Genomic DNA, 14,842 nt, shown 5'->3' with positions numbered 1-14,842 from the left:
TCCATTTGAGAGATGGGGAAACATTGAATGTGACTAATTCAAGAGTTCAGAATGTTGGAAAAAAAAATACCAGAGCAACACCAAATTACCTGGCAGACATGGAGACAAATGCTGTGGATGACAGACAATATTCTGTATCTGGTGACCAAAAACCCGTCTCCCAACAGTTGGCCAGATGTAGAACAGTGTCCAGGTGAACGGTGGATACATGTCCAAGGCAACAATCAAGAAAAAGATCAAGAACATTGAGGAACACTTCACCATAGGAAATACAGAGGGTTTACTAAAAGATGTAAATTATTGATTGCATCAGAAATAGCAATACCAGATTTGGCTTTGCCAAACAAGGTCTTAAAAAGACTTTACAGGTCTTGAGCTGCATCCTATGGACAGAGGAGACACAAATCATCTTGTACAAGGGTAATGGGAAGAAAGGAATATAGAGAAGGGAAGGAACAGCTCATGATTCAAAGCATATCACCCAATCAGTGAATCATGGTGGTGGTAGTGTCATGGTGTGGGCATGCATATCTGTCAGTACTATTTTCCCCTTGTATTTATTGATGATGAGGACTACAGACAAAAGCCACAGGATGAATTCTGAAGATTTTCTGGCTATATTATCATGTCATATTAAACCTAATGGTTTTGAACTCATTGGACAATGCTTTACAGTGCAGATGGACAATGACCCAAAGCTTCATCTGAAAGCCACTAAGCCATTTCTACCCCAAAAAAGTGGAATATTATTCAATGGCCCAGTCAATCACCTCATCTGAGTACAGTTGAGTAAGCATTTCACTCGCTGGAGGCAAAACGGAAGGGAAAATACCCTAAGAATAAGCAGGAACTGAAGACTGTTGCAATAGAGAGCTCACCATAGCATCACCAGAGATAAAACCAAGTGTCTATTGATGTCTATGGATTACAAATTACAGGCTGTAACTGACTGGAAAGTATTTGCAACCAAATAATTAAAAAATGAAAGTTTGATGTATAAATACTAGACTGTCCAATTACTTTTGGTCCCTTAAAAATGGAGTGGCACTGATAGAAAATGTCATAATTCCTTCACAGTTCACTCGATTTGGACGCAAACACCCCCATATTAAAGCTGAAAGTCTGCTGTTAATGTACATCTCGTTTGTTTCATTTCAAATCCATTGAGATGGTGTACAGCACCAAAAAGATGAAAATTGTGTAGATGTCCAAATATTTATGGCCCTAACTGTATATAAAAAAAATGTATTAAAGAAATTGAGGATGTTTACTATTACATCGTCACAGTGTGAGCTCAGAGGTTGATGTCAATGTGTTTTTGGCATCATCTCTACCCTCCCACTTCCACACAAGTCACCACCACCACAACGTCTTCGTTTTAAGACACCAACACTGACTTTCATGGAATTGTTCTGTAAAATCGGCAACATTTCACAGGCCTTTCATTTACTCTTTTAAACTCAGGTTTTATTCAAATTAATGTTTAATAAGTATAAAGCTGATCTGTGTTGTTGTGAATAAGTACTGTGTTTTTTTGTCAAACACCGTAGTTCCATACTGACATGTAACTATGAAGCATCATCTATTAGTTCAGCAGATATTGAACGACCACAGCAGCAACGTCCCAGTGGACCTGCTATACATGTTCTGGCAGTTTTCATAAATGATTAACCTTTTGGCAATTCCGTTCAGCCTTTTTAGTAAATCCTTCAGCATCTTGCTTCACTCAACCCCATTTCATCTTTGTGTGTACTCCTCACAGCCCGCAATGAGCAAGAGGAGCTGGAGGAGAAGAGGGAGATCAAACGCAGGCTGTCACGGAAGGTAAGATCAGCGAGTGAAGGTGGCGGGTGTGGTGTGCTGTATGTTTGGCTTGGGGTGTAGGGCCAGATGGAAGTGAGGGTTGTTGAGGAATGTGTTTGATTGGAATGTGAAATATTCCTGCTTGTTCCCCACTTTGTAAGCAGGTTTTTTTTTGTTTGTTTGATTGTTTTTCATTTTCCTCATTTTGGTCTATCGACATTCATATAATCAGATGGGAAATACTCCCACTCTTTAAATTTTACAGAAAATCTTGGGTTTCATATTTAAATATTTATTTCATATTTATTTGTATGTGTGCGGGTGCGTGTGTGCATGTGCGCATGCTCACATATTCGCTTCACGTGCTGCTCCACGTGTGGTTGTTGTGAGACTCACGGGGCGGTGCCCTGTTTCCCTTCAGGGCACTGGGGGGAGTGTATGTGGGCTCTTGAGGGCACGGGGGGGGGGTGTATTTGTGCTCTTGAGACTGGAGGCTGCTGCACAAATTAGAGGGTCGATCCCTCAGTAATGTGCAGTGGCAGCTCTACATGTATGCGTCGTGTGTCGAGAGAAGGGGGCACAGTTCAGCTGATACTGTATGCCCCTGAGCTTGTGGCCTTCCCGCCATAATTGTGTTCGCACGCACACAGATAGCCGTGCATGATGCACATACAGTAGATGGTTATAGGTTAACATTCAGAAGAATATTACGAAAACTTTGTCTACCACATCACTATAGTGTTGTGCTGGTAATTAATTGCATAACAGTTGCACAAGCTAGCTTTCTTTTTTTTCAAGTAGTAAGAGAGTAAAAGAGGTGCCATACTAAAAATGAACCTCTTCATCAAATGTTTTTTTTTATCATGCATGTGCTGTAGATTTGAAGCACTTTGATGGATCAGACCATGGAGGGTTTTATTATTAATAATATGAACAGACGTGTGTGTGTGTGTACTATGATATTTAAACATTCAGCCTTTGTCTTCAGTTCTGTTTGTGAAGTCCATGCCATTCTGAAGAAAGAGTTAACGTTTGTACAAAGCCCCCTGCCATGATGCCAGCTCATGACGCCCACATTCCCATGTTGACGTGCAATATTTAAAGTTCAAGGTTCTTTTACTATCAGCTTCCCTATATGCACCTTATATTGCCAAGTGGGTATCTGGGTAAGCTTGGCCACAGCGTAGGTTTCAACAAAAAGTAACAGTAAAACGAACGTCACACACCACTTCTGCCAAGGACAATGTACTGTAAATACATTGAACGTATTTAAAATGAAGTGTAAAGTACTCATGCATGGGAAAATATAAACTATATTTTTCTCTGTTCCCCAGTTGAGCCAGAGGCCCACAGTGGAGGAGCTGCGACAGGCCAAAATCCTGATCCGCTTCAGCGACTACGTAGACGTGGCTGATGCTCAGGACTACGACCGGCGGGCTGACAAACCGTGGACGAGGCTTACCGCAGCAGATAAGGTAGGAGATGCTATAGAGGTGTACATAAAGCGCACTTGGCCATATCAAGAGATGGTTATGGGCAAATTACTTCAGGGAGTTTGGGTTTTACTTTTAATGCAACTTTGAAAAAAAAAAGACAAAGAAAAATATGGTGGCCCATTATAGACTGGTTTTTACCACCCCCTTACCAAGCCTGTGTTGAGGTGAATGAAAGAGGTTTACCTGATGAAGGTCTAGGACCGAAACTTACCACTAAGGAGTGTTGTTTATCAGCCAACAATACAATTACAATGGATGAATTCAGTTAAAAAAAAAAACTGGTCAGTATTATTATTATTTCTAATTCTGTTTTGTCTGCGAGCTGCAGTGAGTGGGAAGGCCCTGGGCCTCTAGTTACCCATCCCTGTTTAAGCTTAAAGGGACACTGTGTGAGATTTTTAGTTGTACATTTCCAGAATTCATGCTGCCCACTCACTAATGTTACCTTTTTCATGAATACTTACCACCACCATCAAATTCTAAGTATTCATTATTACTGGAAAAATTGCACTTTTCATACATGAAAAGGGGGATCTTCTCCATGGTCCGCCATTTTGAATTTCCTAAAATAGCCATTTTTAGCTGCAAAAATAACTGTAATTGGACCATACTAGACAATATTTGTTTATTACTCAGTAAACTTTCATGTAAAGATCAATTTGGCAATAAGGAGCCTAGTTTCAATGAGCAGCATAGCTGCAGTACCTTTTTTGACCATTTCCTGCACAGTGTCCCTTAAATGGAACATTGCCACTGAAATACCTGAGCTCATGACCAGGTGATGGAAATGGATAAATGGGGGTAATGTTCTTGTGTCTCGCATTTATTTTAATGGGAATTGAGAACTCTTTTTTTCCTTCTTCTTCTTCGAATGCCTTGTGTAACAACATACAACATACTTGTTTTAAAACAGGCAATGGAGCCTTGTACGTTTTCTCTGGTACAGCCTTCAGTCATCATATTATATTGGACTAGAAGGTAATTGTAGGAACTCGGAAGCAGATGATGTCTTTCACAGTGCAATGGCATTGGCCGTCGTGTTATCTAAAACTGCTGGGAGAAACACAACACACATTTTGCCCCATCTAAATCCAAAAGAAGTCTTTTATTCATTCGCCCTGTTGATAAGTGTCGCCTTTTATAAAGAGCATCGTCTCCCAGAGAGACAAACAACAGTGAGCGCTCCCGGCATTTTCAGCTCACTGCTCCATTTACTGTGTGCTCTTGGGTGTTTTTTTTATTCATATTTGAAGATCTATTGGAGGAGGCAGAATTCAGTTCTTCGCCCAAATTCTTGTCACAATGGGGATGTCAATGATTTGGCTTCAGCTGGAGGGGTCAGAGGTGATCACCTGGGAAACATGCGGTGTGTCATTCTGTTGCGTAAGAGCCCTATGTTGCGTAAAGTCAAGAGAGGAGAGGAAGGGAGACATCTGGGGCCCCAGGGGTGAACGGGGCTGCTGCTGTGTGACATAATGTTTTGCTTCTTTCAAGGGTTTTCTGAGGTGGTTGGAGTGTGGTTTTTTTTTTGTCTATTGTTTTTGTCTATTGTTTGTATTGTTTTGTATATTTTTGAGGAGGTCGGGTGTGGGGGGTAGGGGTTGTTGGTACTCAAGATTGCTTTTCATCCGATGTTATTGGGAACTCGGTACAACATGTGCTGTGAAGAATGTCCAAGTCCTAATAAATGACACTATACATATACACGTGCCATACACACAGGATCCATTGGACAGTTTTTTTATATATATTTTTTTTAAATGAAATATGTTTAGGGGCTTTTATGCCTTTATTTGATAGGACAGTCTGAGATGGTGACAGGAAGCAAGTGGGTCCGAGAGACTGGGTGGGATCGGGAAATGACTCGAACCGAGGTCCCCGTGGGCATGCAAGCCCAAATGTGGGGAGCTTAGCGCGCTGCGCCACAGCGCTCCCAGTTTTTTAGATTTTTTTTAAATGTTTCAGGTTACGGCAGATTCATGTCTTCTACACTAAATTATTTCAGTAGCAAATAGAATCTCCCTAGATGGTGTACAGTAAAAATCTGTGATCAGGCTTCTGTAGAGACTTGTAGTGCGTGTGTTCCTGCGTTCCTGCGTTCCTGCGTGTGTGTGCAAGAGGACCAGTGAGCCAGTGTAGGGATACAAAGCTGACTGCTAAACGGAGTACATCATCAATCATGTAGATCCTGAAAGAGGATGGATGGCTGTGCTCTGGAATAAGTGGGAGCAGTGGAGTGACTGTGACTATTCCATAGTGAGCAGGGGCGTAGCAGCAAATTGTGGGACCTATGTACAATCAGTTCCAATGGACCCCCCCCCAGAGATGAAGCTACATAAATCAGACAGTGCCCCCTATATGCATGGGGCCCTGGTAACTCAGTCACACATCACCCCCCTGTATGACACCCCTGATAGTGAGTGCTATCTGCAGTGTTTACCACACCACCACTCTAATGCCCCTCTCCTGTTCGTTTCCTTGCAGGCGGCCATACGAAAAGAGCTCAATGACTACAAGAGCCATGAAATGGAAGTTCATGAATCGAGTCGCCATCTCACCAGGTGAAGTCCTTTTTGGAGTTAATATATTGACTTTGTATTACAAATGTGTTGCGTTTCTCTGAACAGATTCCTATAGGAAGTATAATGAATAAGATGCAACATAGCCTCAGCCTAGGTACAAGCTCTGCAGAAGAAAGTCTCAATTTATCCTTCATGGGTCTTTTCCCTTTTGGTTGAAATCAGTAGCTCGTCTCTAGAATCCCTAGATTGTTTGTTTGATCTAATCAGGAGACGCCACCGGGCAAGGATCGGGTCTGGATGACTGTGGTCTGTGTGCTCCTTGGTGTGTTGGTAAAGCTGTTTTTGTCATTCATTTGCAGATTTCACAGACCGTAGCACACCACTGTCTTGGGAGCTGTGCCTACTGGGCATTTCTTCTCTACTCTCGGAGAACCACAAGTGCTGGACGGCTCAAACGGTGCCCACATCTTCAACAAAAAAAGAAGAAAAAAGTTAAAAGGCCATATGTTGTTTTTTTTCTTTCTTTCTTTTTCAAATGCCTTTCCAAATTCCTAAGACTCAGACGGTACTTTCCTCCCTAATACATGAAGACTGTTTTATCACATTTCTGTGGTTTGTTTTACACTTATGCCAAGACATCATTCATCCCAGTACTCGTCCATCTGGCCAAGTAGGCGGTCCAAATGCAGCCCATCATATTTTCCTCGGTTCTCAAGCAGGAACTCAGGAGACTAAGGATAGAGGATGAGCTGGGATGGATCTGATTTAGATCTGTTCACATTAGCTACGAGGAGCGATGCCATAGTCATGTCACTTCATGGTTGATCTTTTTTAAATTCTTTTTCGTTTCTTTCTATCACGCATGTGTGCTCCATACTTCCCCCTCATGAGTGCACACTTGGAACTATGGGTATGGACGGTGAAGCCATGTGTCCAGGTCCTGCTCCCATGTTGTAATGGACCTGGATTTCATAGACTGTTTTGCAATTTTAATCCCATGTGTGACATCGCCCTCTGCTGGCTAGTGTATGGCATAGCCCATATAATCACTTGCCCCTTCTATTCCTATGGACAATGTGGACATCCTCTGCTAACTGTGAATTCTCGAGTGCCAATGATGCACTCACTTTGACTTGTATATTGTATTTATATTAAGGTCTTAAGAAAATATTTTATTGAAAATTCTGTTCAGGCAGTGTTCTGTATACATGTGTACAAATGATCATCAATCGTTTATTTAAGTAAAGTTAAAAGAATTGCCTACCGTAACCTAGATCTCTTCGGTATGAAGATGGTCCAATTTTTGGGGGTACTTATTTTCAGGCTGGCTACTGTGGGTTTTGAAGCGTATTGCAGACATCTGTGAATAACCACAAGTACTAGCTCTCCAGGGACTTTTTAATTCTATCAGTATTTTTTTTTATTTTGTTGTTTTTAATACCCCTCATTTGGTGAATTTAAATAAATTCATTTAAATACAAATGTGCACTGCTAATGTATGGCCTGTCATCCAAATCATTCTTAAAGTGATACTGCACCATTTCTGGAAAGATGCTCATTTTTACACCTCGCCTTGAGCTAGGCCTAAATAGTTTTGCCTTTTTCCTGTTCTTTCAGTCTGGTGATGTCATTTCTAGTTCCAAGCTAACAATTATCATCGAATCTTGTGGGACCGGCTACCTTCTGGCTGTTGCCATACGATTCAGTTATGTATACATGTATATGCTAGCTTGGAGGTAGAGTTTGCCTCACTAGACTCGGAAAGTAACTGAAAGACGAGACTCAAGGTAAAACTCAAATTATTTAACTCAAGGGGAGGTGTGAAAATGAGCACATTTCCAGAAATGGCGCAGAATCACTTTAATGCTACTTAGAAAGAGCAATACTCTTCATATTAGACAGCATTATAAGACATTTAATTTTTACTTTTTTGCAACAGACCTTACTGTCACATTTCTATGAACCCTGAGTTCCTTTTTTGTATGAGTATTGGTAATGCTTACTCTTTCAACGGTTCTAGCATTAAGGTCACCTGCAATACGCATAGAATCTTTGGGATTTGTCTTTTCTTTTTAAAGTCTTAAGTTGGGAAGAGGTTTAATTGTGAGACATGCCCCCTCCACCCCCTCAACAGACACCTCTCTATTGGTAGAGCAGTGATTCTCAAAGTATGGCCCAAGGACCACTGGTCGTCCGCGACAGAGCTCGGGTGGTCCGCGAGGGGATTTCTACTTTTCCAATACAAACTAGAAGTATGCTATATTTGTAACATTATTACAAAGCAAAACATAACTGTCGTACTTTCGCCACAATAAGACAGGCTAGTAATGTGAATAAAAAGTAGGCCTAAGTGATCTACATCGAAATTACCAGTGTCAAATTCAGTTGACGGGTGGTCCCTGAACATTTTTGGGGGGACAGTGGTCCTCGGTCTGAAAAAGTTTGAGAAACACTGTGTTGGAGTAACCTACTTTGAGTGGGGTGGGGGTGTTGAGTGTTCTTCCCCTGGGAAGATGCACTACTGAATCAGGTCCTCATCTGACTATTCAACCAGAGCCATTTTGGATTTGAGAAACTGACACCAGTTTCAACACTTTTTTGCCCTATACACAGACACACATACTGCACAATTTGTTAAACTTGATTGTAGCTTATATTTAAAGAAAAAAAACACAACCAAAACTTTTTAAAACACCCCATGAATACTACACTATGTTTAATTTATCATTTTTGTCAAAAAAGGGACTTTGATAACTGCTCTGTCACGCCTGAGTTGATGTTTGATAAGGAATGTGAATTCAGCAATAAATTGCCCTTGTTGTCAAGTGTATAGGTTTCTCTCTTTAACATACGGTTACCCATCCACTTGCTGTTCACCTTCATTTTGCCTCCCATGATTAGTTCTAGTAGCCTTGCCAATACAGGTGTTTGTTTAGCTCATTCTAAAATCAGACAGGTAGGTTCCCTTCGGAACTTGGTCTGTTTGTTTGATGTTTCACAGAAGGTTTTTTTTTAACTGTTGCCTTTTAGGAATGTAGAAGCATTGTACACGGGCAGGAATGACAAAGCATGTTTAATCTTTTGACATAAGTAATGTCACTTGAGATCAAGTTTAATACAAAAAGATAATAGTTGTACTAAATGGCATAGATGAGCTTTGAAGAGGTGCCATGACACAATTGCCATGCCAAGATGCAATTCCTATCTAAGTTGTAAAACCCTCAGAACCTTTGGCATGGCAACAGTGAATATTCGTTATAATTATTTACATCAGGAATATCGGTTTCTGTTAGACTCAGATGTTTAGTTATTCATTAATAAAACGTCAGAAAGGACTGATAAATCGGTATACAGTACCTATTTATTTTCTAAACATTTATAGTCTATTGCACAATCAAAAAAATATATATATATCTGATGGTACAGAAGCCAATTAATAATTGCATTATCTCCGACACTGCCCAATTCACTGACGTGTGTGGCAAATACCAAGATTTTTTATGGTGATTGAGAACGGTTCCATTGACTGACTGTAGCTGAAAATACTTGTCTCTGAAAAGCGTGTCCATTTTGCTTTGATTCATCAAACATTGTCTACGTGTTCTCATTGTTCTTTTTTATGATTATTTATGTGCTTCAGAAGTACGGGGTTTGGTTATCCCTTTGCTATCCACTGAATGTGCTACTGAGGGTTTTATTCTTTTCTTTTCTTTTCTTTTCTTTTCTTTTCTGATGTACATAACTCATCCAGTTGAAATCCAAATATCTTATGTCTCAGATTTTGTATGTACAGAGTGAAACTGCATGTAGCTGTTGAACTCATCCGTTTTGTCTTGGTGTATGCGGTTTCTTGAGCAGGAACTTGATTAAATTATTTTTTTTCCAAGTCTGAGTGGCCTATTATTGTTCATGAGCAGATTCTATATGTATATGCCTGAAGATATATGAAAACTTGATATCATATTAAAGGGTGCAACATGCATGCCAACTCGTAGCCTATAGTCAGAATGTTGGCCCACAACATTCAACTATCTAACAAGTTACTATAACAACAGGTAGGCCTATGCTGTTTAGTGTGCTGATCCCATAGGGAGGACCACCTGGAGAATGTCATTTTGGACAGCCAACTGAAAGGTCTGCTTACCAAATACATAAAATGTAATGACATGTATGTATTGGTTATGCCTAAGGGGCCCTTTCAGATAACTGTCCTTGGCCCAACCAAAAATGTCAATGACCCTGCTTAAGATTTATAGATACAGATTTCATATTTAATCATATTTATCATGACACTAGAGTTTGGCTGTCCAATAATTGATAGTGAAAACACATTTTATTTACATATTTACAATGTAATCACCAGCCACCCATTCCTAAAGCCCATAGTCATATCTAATAATGATGACTAAGCAAGTTACCATTGGGAGAGTAAAATGTAAAGCACGATTATTACCCCCCAAAACCTTGGTACTTCAAAGCCTTTATTTGCGATGCAATTAGCAATGTGACAAAGGTACATCATAGAAAATAAATACCAAAGGATTAAACAGAGTATAATGCCAGGTTGAAAAAAAAGCACAAAGTGGACTACTCTGCACATAACACTGCAATGTTGCTGACTATACATGCGATAAAACATTAACATACACCTGAAAGTGTGACTGAATTATGCATCTGAGCGTGCAAGCCTCTTTTGTATGCTCTCAAGCATCGTAATTTTAGGTGTGGATGGTGGTGACATACCACTTAAGAGATGAACCAAGCTTGTCCCCACCACTTTTTTCCACAAATATAATGCAAAAATACCACACCCGGACAATTTGCCATTGTGTCCCAACCACTTTTCAAGCCAAGCCTACACCTGATCCAGCAGGTGCTTTATTATCCCGTAGTTTTACAGCAGTGCATTGAATATTACATTACATTACATTAGGCATTACATTGCACTTAGCTGACACTTTCATATATTCAAAGCGACTTAGAGTTATTGTTTTTCAGGGTATTCGTTACAGTACCTGGAGCAATGTGGGGTTAGGTGCCTTGCTCAAGGGCACTTCAGCCATGGATGGAGATGTAGGGAGAGGTCAGGGGGGTTTCAAACCTGCAACCCCTAGCTTGAAAGACCAACTCTCTAACCACTAGGCCACGGCTGAATATGATTGAACCTGATAGGCCAACTAGTCTACTTGGGAAATATTACTAGAGATCTCATCTGAGTTTGCCTGGAAAATCCAAAGCGGGCACTAGCTGTCTCCAAAGTATTCCACTAGGTGGTGCAAGACCATTGCCAATGACATGGGCTTCGGCGTGTTGAGCCAACGGCAAGGACAGGCCCGAAAATGGCGTTTTGCCCATTTGAAAAGACTGCGCCTGTAGTACTTTCGTCGTTGAGGCTTACAAATGTATGAATCGCTTAAATATCTGGGTTTGTTGAGCGCCTGTCCTTGCGCGCGCGCGCACATTTACTGCGTCCCGCAAAAACATGTTTTAACACGTTCCATGTGAAGTTTTTAAACGCTGTACGATATTTCTATTGTTCTGAAATGAACATAGAATTGGACTTTGCAGGGGATGCCATCTAAAAGTTAGGCCTATGTGTCTCAAAAGTAATGTTTTAAACCTATGTTGCTGTTCATGAAATAGATCGAATCTGGTGTCCGTGGATAACATTTTACCGCCAATGTAGTTTTATATGGGAGCTGAAGTTTTCTATATCAGGTGCTCGTAGGTTACATATGGGGGAGTGGCTTTAAAAGCCTACATTTCCCTTCGCCATGAAAGAAGCGTCGCGCGCCGATCGAGCGCCGTGCTGCGTCACCTCATGAATATGTAGCTTTTTATTTGCTAAGGGGTCGGGCGACGTTCATTTTGTATTCTCACGTCGCTACTATTCCATGCGTAATGAAGTTCGCTGTTGCGTCTCCGCCCGCCCCCTGATTACACTCCTACTTGAGTTTCCTTCTGGTGTTCGTCTCCATGATTTGACATCGGGAGGTTGGGATAAGATCTCGACAAGATAGACAAGCAACTGGAGGTATGGCGGTTTAAATTCGCCACACAGGACGCAGACGCAAATGGTGTTCATTTTAGCCGCGACTCACATGGACTAGCAGGTCTTTTCTAAGTACGTATCAGCGGTATACTTTGTTGTTACTTGCGGAAGATGGAAAGTGCGCGGACTGCTGTGTCGGCCGTCAGGTTGGCCGAAGGCAGCACCATGGCGGTAGGCTCGGCGAAATCTAGCTTGGACGCAAGTGGTGCGAAGTTAAAGAAATCAACTGGACTTGCTATCGCCCTCAGATCGGTCGTGGATGATGGCGGTGGAGGTGAATTGAAGACAGAGAGCGCTGGGCATCTGGGAGCCCCTCGCGTGGATGTAACGTTACGCAAAGGGAGTAAACAACCGCAGGCAGCTGCAGACACAGCCGTCGCAAATAAAACTACTGTCAGAACTTCAAAAAATGGCCGCGGTTTAACTAGCAATTCGAATTCGCTGCTTTTAAAAAGGAGACGACTGAAGAGGAATCTGTCCGCTGCAGCAGTCACCGCTGCCACCTCAGCTGTCTCGGCCGGGGGAGGGAAGATGAATTCAGCCGCCTCTTCGTCGTCTTTGCACACACGCAGCCTTGATAGGAAGACTTTGCTCCGGCATCGACAGAACATGCAGTTACAGCCCTCCGATAGACAGTGGGTGCGCGCGGATCTACACAGGGGATCCATACATGTCCACGACAAACTCACGCCCTCATATCCTAGGCCGGTGTTGTGTACACTGGAAAGTACCGCTGGTGAAATAGCATGCCGCCTGAGTCAACTAAGCAGTAAGTCAGGTTCTGTAGTTCGTCTTGTGGGTAAGTCGTATCCTTCGACTGATCTTAATGGCAACTGTAATGGCAAGTACAACTTCAACCACCCGTTGTATAAACATAATGAAAATGGCAGCTCGGGGTACAGCCATTTGGGTTCCCCCAGACGCTCTGAATTCAGAGGCCGTCAGGCAGACCAGCCAGGTGACAGATTGAGACTCCTGCTCCTAGACAAGGATGATGATGGGCACAGACATGAATTTGACATGAGTTTGTACTCATCTGATACTCAGTCAGACGACAACATTCTGCATCACTCCTTGACAGATTTCAACTGTAATATAAACGCAGACACGCCGAATGACGACGATTCAGAAAGAAGGTTTAGTGGTCATGACATCAGTGGGAGAACCTCTGGGTCAGATGTCGAGAGTAGTGCGTTCGATGACCTTAGTTCTGGAGCCCGACTCAGCGAGCACCGAGACTCCCTTAGCGATGACATGATTCTGGGCACTGATGCGTCTGCTCTGAGTCCAACGTTTGACAGCAACACCGAGCCCCTCGACACCTATGGCAGTTCGTCTGACGAACTAGAACATGATTGCCCTTCGTCTATGGCCGCTGACCCATGCCCTCAAGACCTTAGTAAATATCCAAATGGTAAAAACGGTGGCAGCAGTGGGATATTTGGCGAGCTGTTAAACACTGAGAACGACAGCAGACTGGAACCACAGTTTCTGGGCAGTATGCCACCGAGCAGTAGCTCCAGCTCTTTATCCAGGGCCTGTTCTACAGGTAATACAACCGATACACAAGACCCCGACAGCCACCAAGGCAGCGAGGAAGCGGGTCCGGTGTCAGAAGACGACGCCACCCCAGCACTTTACGTTCAGCTGCACGGAGAGGCTGCCAGGAGACTGGGCCGAGACGAGAGGCCCCTGCAAATCCAGAATGACTTTCTTTTCAAGTTGGGATTTAAGGACCCATGGAGAGTGCAAGAGGAAGGCATGAACACGGAGCTGGGGTCCCTGTTACGTTTTTACGCAGGTAAATACTTTCACAAACATTCTGTGCCAGTTCTATAGTTAGCCTATGGGTGTAACAAGTGTCACCTGAGTGCGCGTGCCCCTTTTATTCACACTGTCAGTGGTGGTGACACAGAGCGGTTAGCAAGTGTCAATGTTTTTGCCACCTTAATGCAAAAAAAGAAGTAATGTTTGCACATGGACGTGAGCAAGGTGGGAAAAACTATAGTTTGTTTTTGTAATCAAAGGGCTGATCACTGACTGATTATTAGTACATCTGTGCCTGCAGCTGATGAATAGGCCTCTGCACAGTTGCATCGAAAAATATTTTTTGCATGTGTCCCATTTATCCAAAGCCCAGTTGTGATGTGCTCAAATCCTTTGGATCAATACTAGGGGGGGGCTCTGAAGTCTTTCTTTAGCATACCCAGTAGTCTCACCACCAGCAAACTCCACAGGTTTCCACACAGTGGCAAGCCTACATGTCATGAAGTTATGCCAGTATTGTCTTGGCAACGTGCCACAAAACGGCCTAACTGGACCGATAGGAATGCTCATCCATTGCCACCCCATGCAGAGGTCGTGAGCACAGGCCTCTGACACCACCATTGTGGCATGAGTAGGCTTCCCAGCCCGGCGATGCTATTGCATGCATAGCAAGCATAGGCCCGGCCGGCGAAAAGTCTGAAAGCAGAGTCTTCCTCTGTGAAGGTCGCGGCCAGGATACGAAATGAGGGACCATTTCCAATATCCAAAGATTCTCATTCTGTCTCTCTCTCTCTCTCTCTGACCCCCCCCCCCCTCCCCTCTGGATGCCTTTTCTTTTCTGTACGTGCCGCTGTTGTGAGTAATAAAACATGGCAGTGCGCTCTGCTCCCACGGACGTGCATGACACCGTCACAAAGGCCAGCGTGGCCAACTTATGGCGCTTGGACGCGGGCCTTGTTCCGGCTCTCGCTTCATTACCATCAGAATGAAAAAAGGGGGGGGGGCAGACCATGCTGCTGGAGGGGAAGGCTAGGGGTGGATGAGCCTTGAACGAGGCAGGCAGTGAGAAGGGAAGGGGAGCAAGTGCAGGGGGGGGGGGGAAGAGAGGCAGTGAGAGGGAGGGTTGAGTTGAGGTACTGAAGGGTGGTGATGGAGGAGGAGGAGGAGGAGGAGCAAGAGTACTAGGAAGTAGTGGTGTGTGG

General features: G+C 43.0%; 2 protein-coding genes across 4 annotated transcripts in view; both read left to right on the top strand.

Annotated features, from left to right (window-relative positions):
* Positions 1-9,707, top strand: part of LOC134465731 (phosphatase and actin regulator 1-like) — an 89,648-nt gene extending 79,941 nt beyond the window's left edge. For all 3 annotated transcript variants that reach the window (XM_063219558.1, XM_063219557.1, XM_063219556.1), the window contains 4 exons: positions 1,763-1,824; positions 3,138-3,278; positions 5,784-5,860; positions 6,181-9,707. In XM_063219558.1, the coding sequence (XP_063075628.1) occupies positions 1,763-1,824; positions 3,138-3,278; positions 5,784-5,860; positions 6,181-6,196 (296 nt within the window). In that variant the 3' untranslated portion in view covers positions 6,197-9,707. The remainder of the gene's footprint in view (positions 1-1,762; positions 1,825-3,137; positions 3,279-5,783; positions 5,861-6,180) is intronic.
* Positions 9,708-11,728: 2,021 nt separating this feature from the next.
* phlpp1 (PH domain and leucine rich repeat protein phosphatase 1) overlaps positions 11,729-14,842 on the top strand; it is an 82,877-nt gene continuing 79,763 nt past the window's right edge. The window contains exon 1 of the mRNA XM_063219555.1: positions 11,729-13,674. Within this exon, the coding sequence (XP_063075625.1) occupies positions 11,985-13,674 (1,690 nt within the window). The 5' untranslated portion in view covers positions 11,729-11,984. The remainder of the gene's footprint in view (positions 13,675-14,842) is intronic.

This window comes from Engraulis encrasicolus, chromosome 16, assembly GCF_034702125.1.
Source record: "Engraulis encrasicolus isolate BLACKSEA-1 chromosome 16, IST_EnEncr_1.0, whole genome shotgun sequence".
NCBI classification, from domain to species: domain Eukaryota; kingdom Metazoa; phylum Chordata; class Actinopteri; order Clupeiformes; family Engraulidae; genus Engraulis; species Engraulis encrasicolus.
Note: the sequence above shows the minus strand (reverse complement) of the source record. Positions and strands in the feature narration are given on the sequence as shown.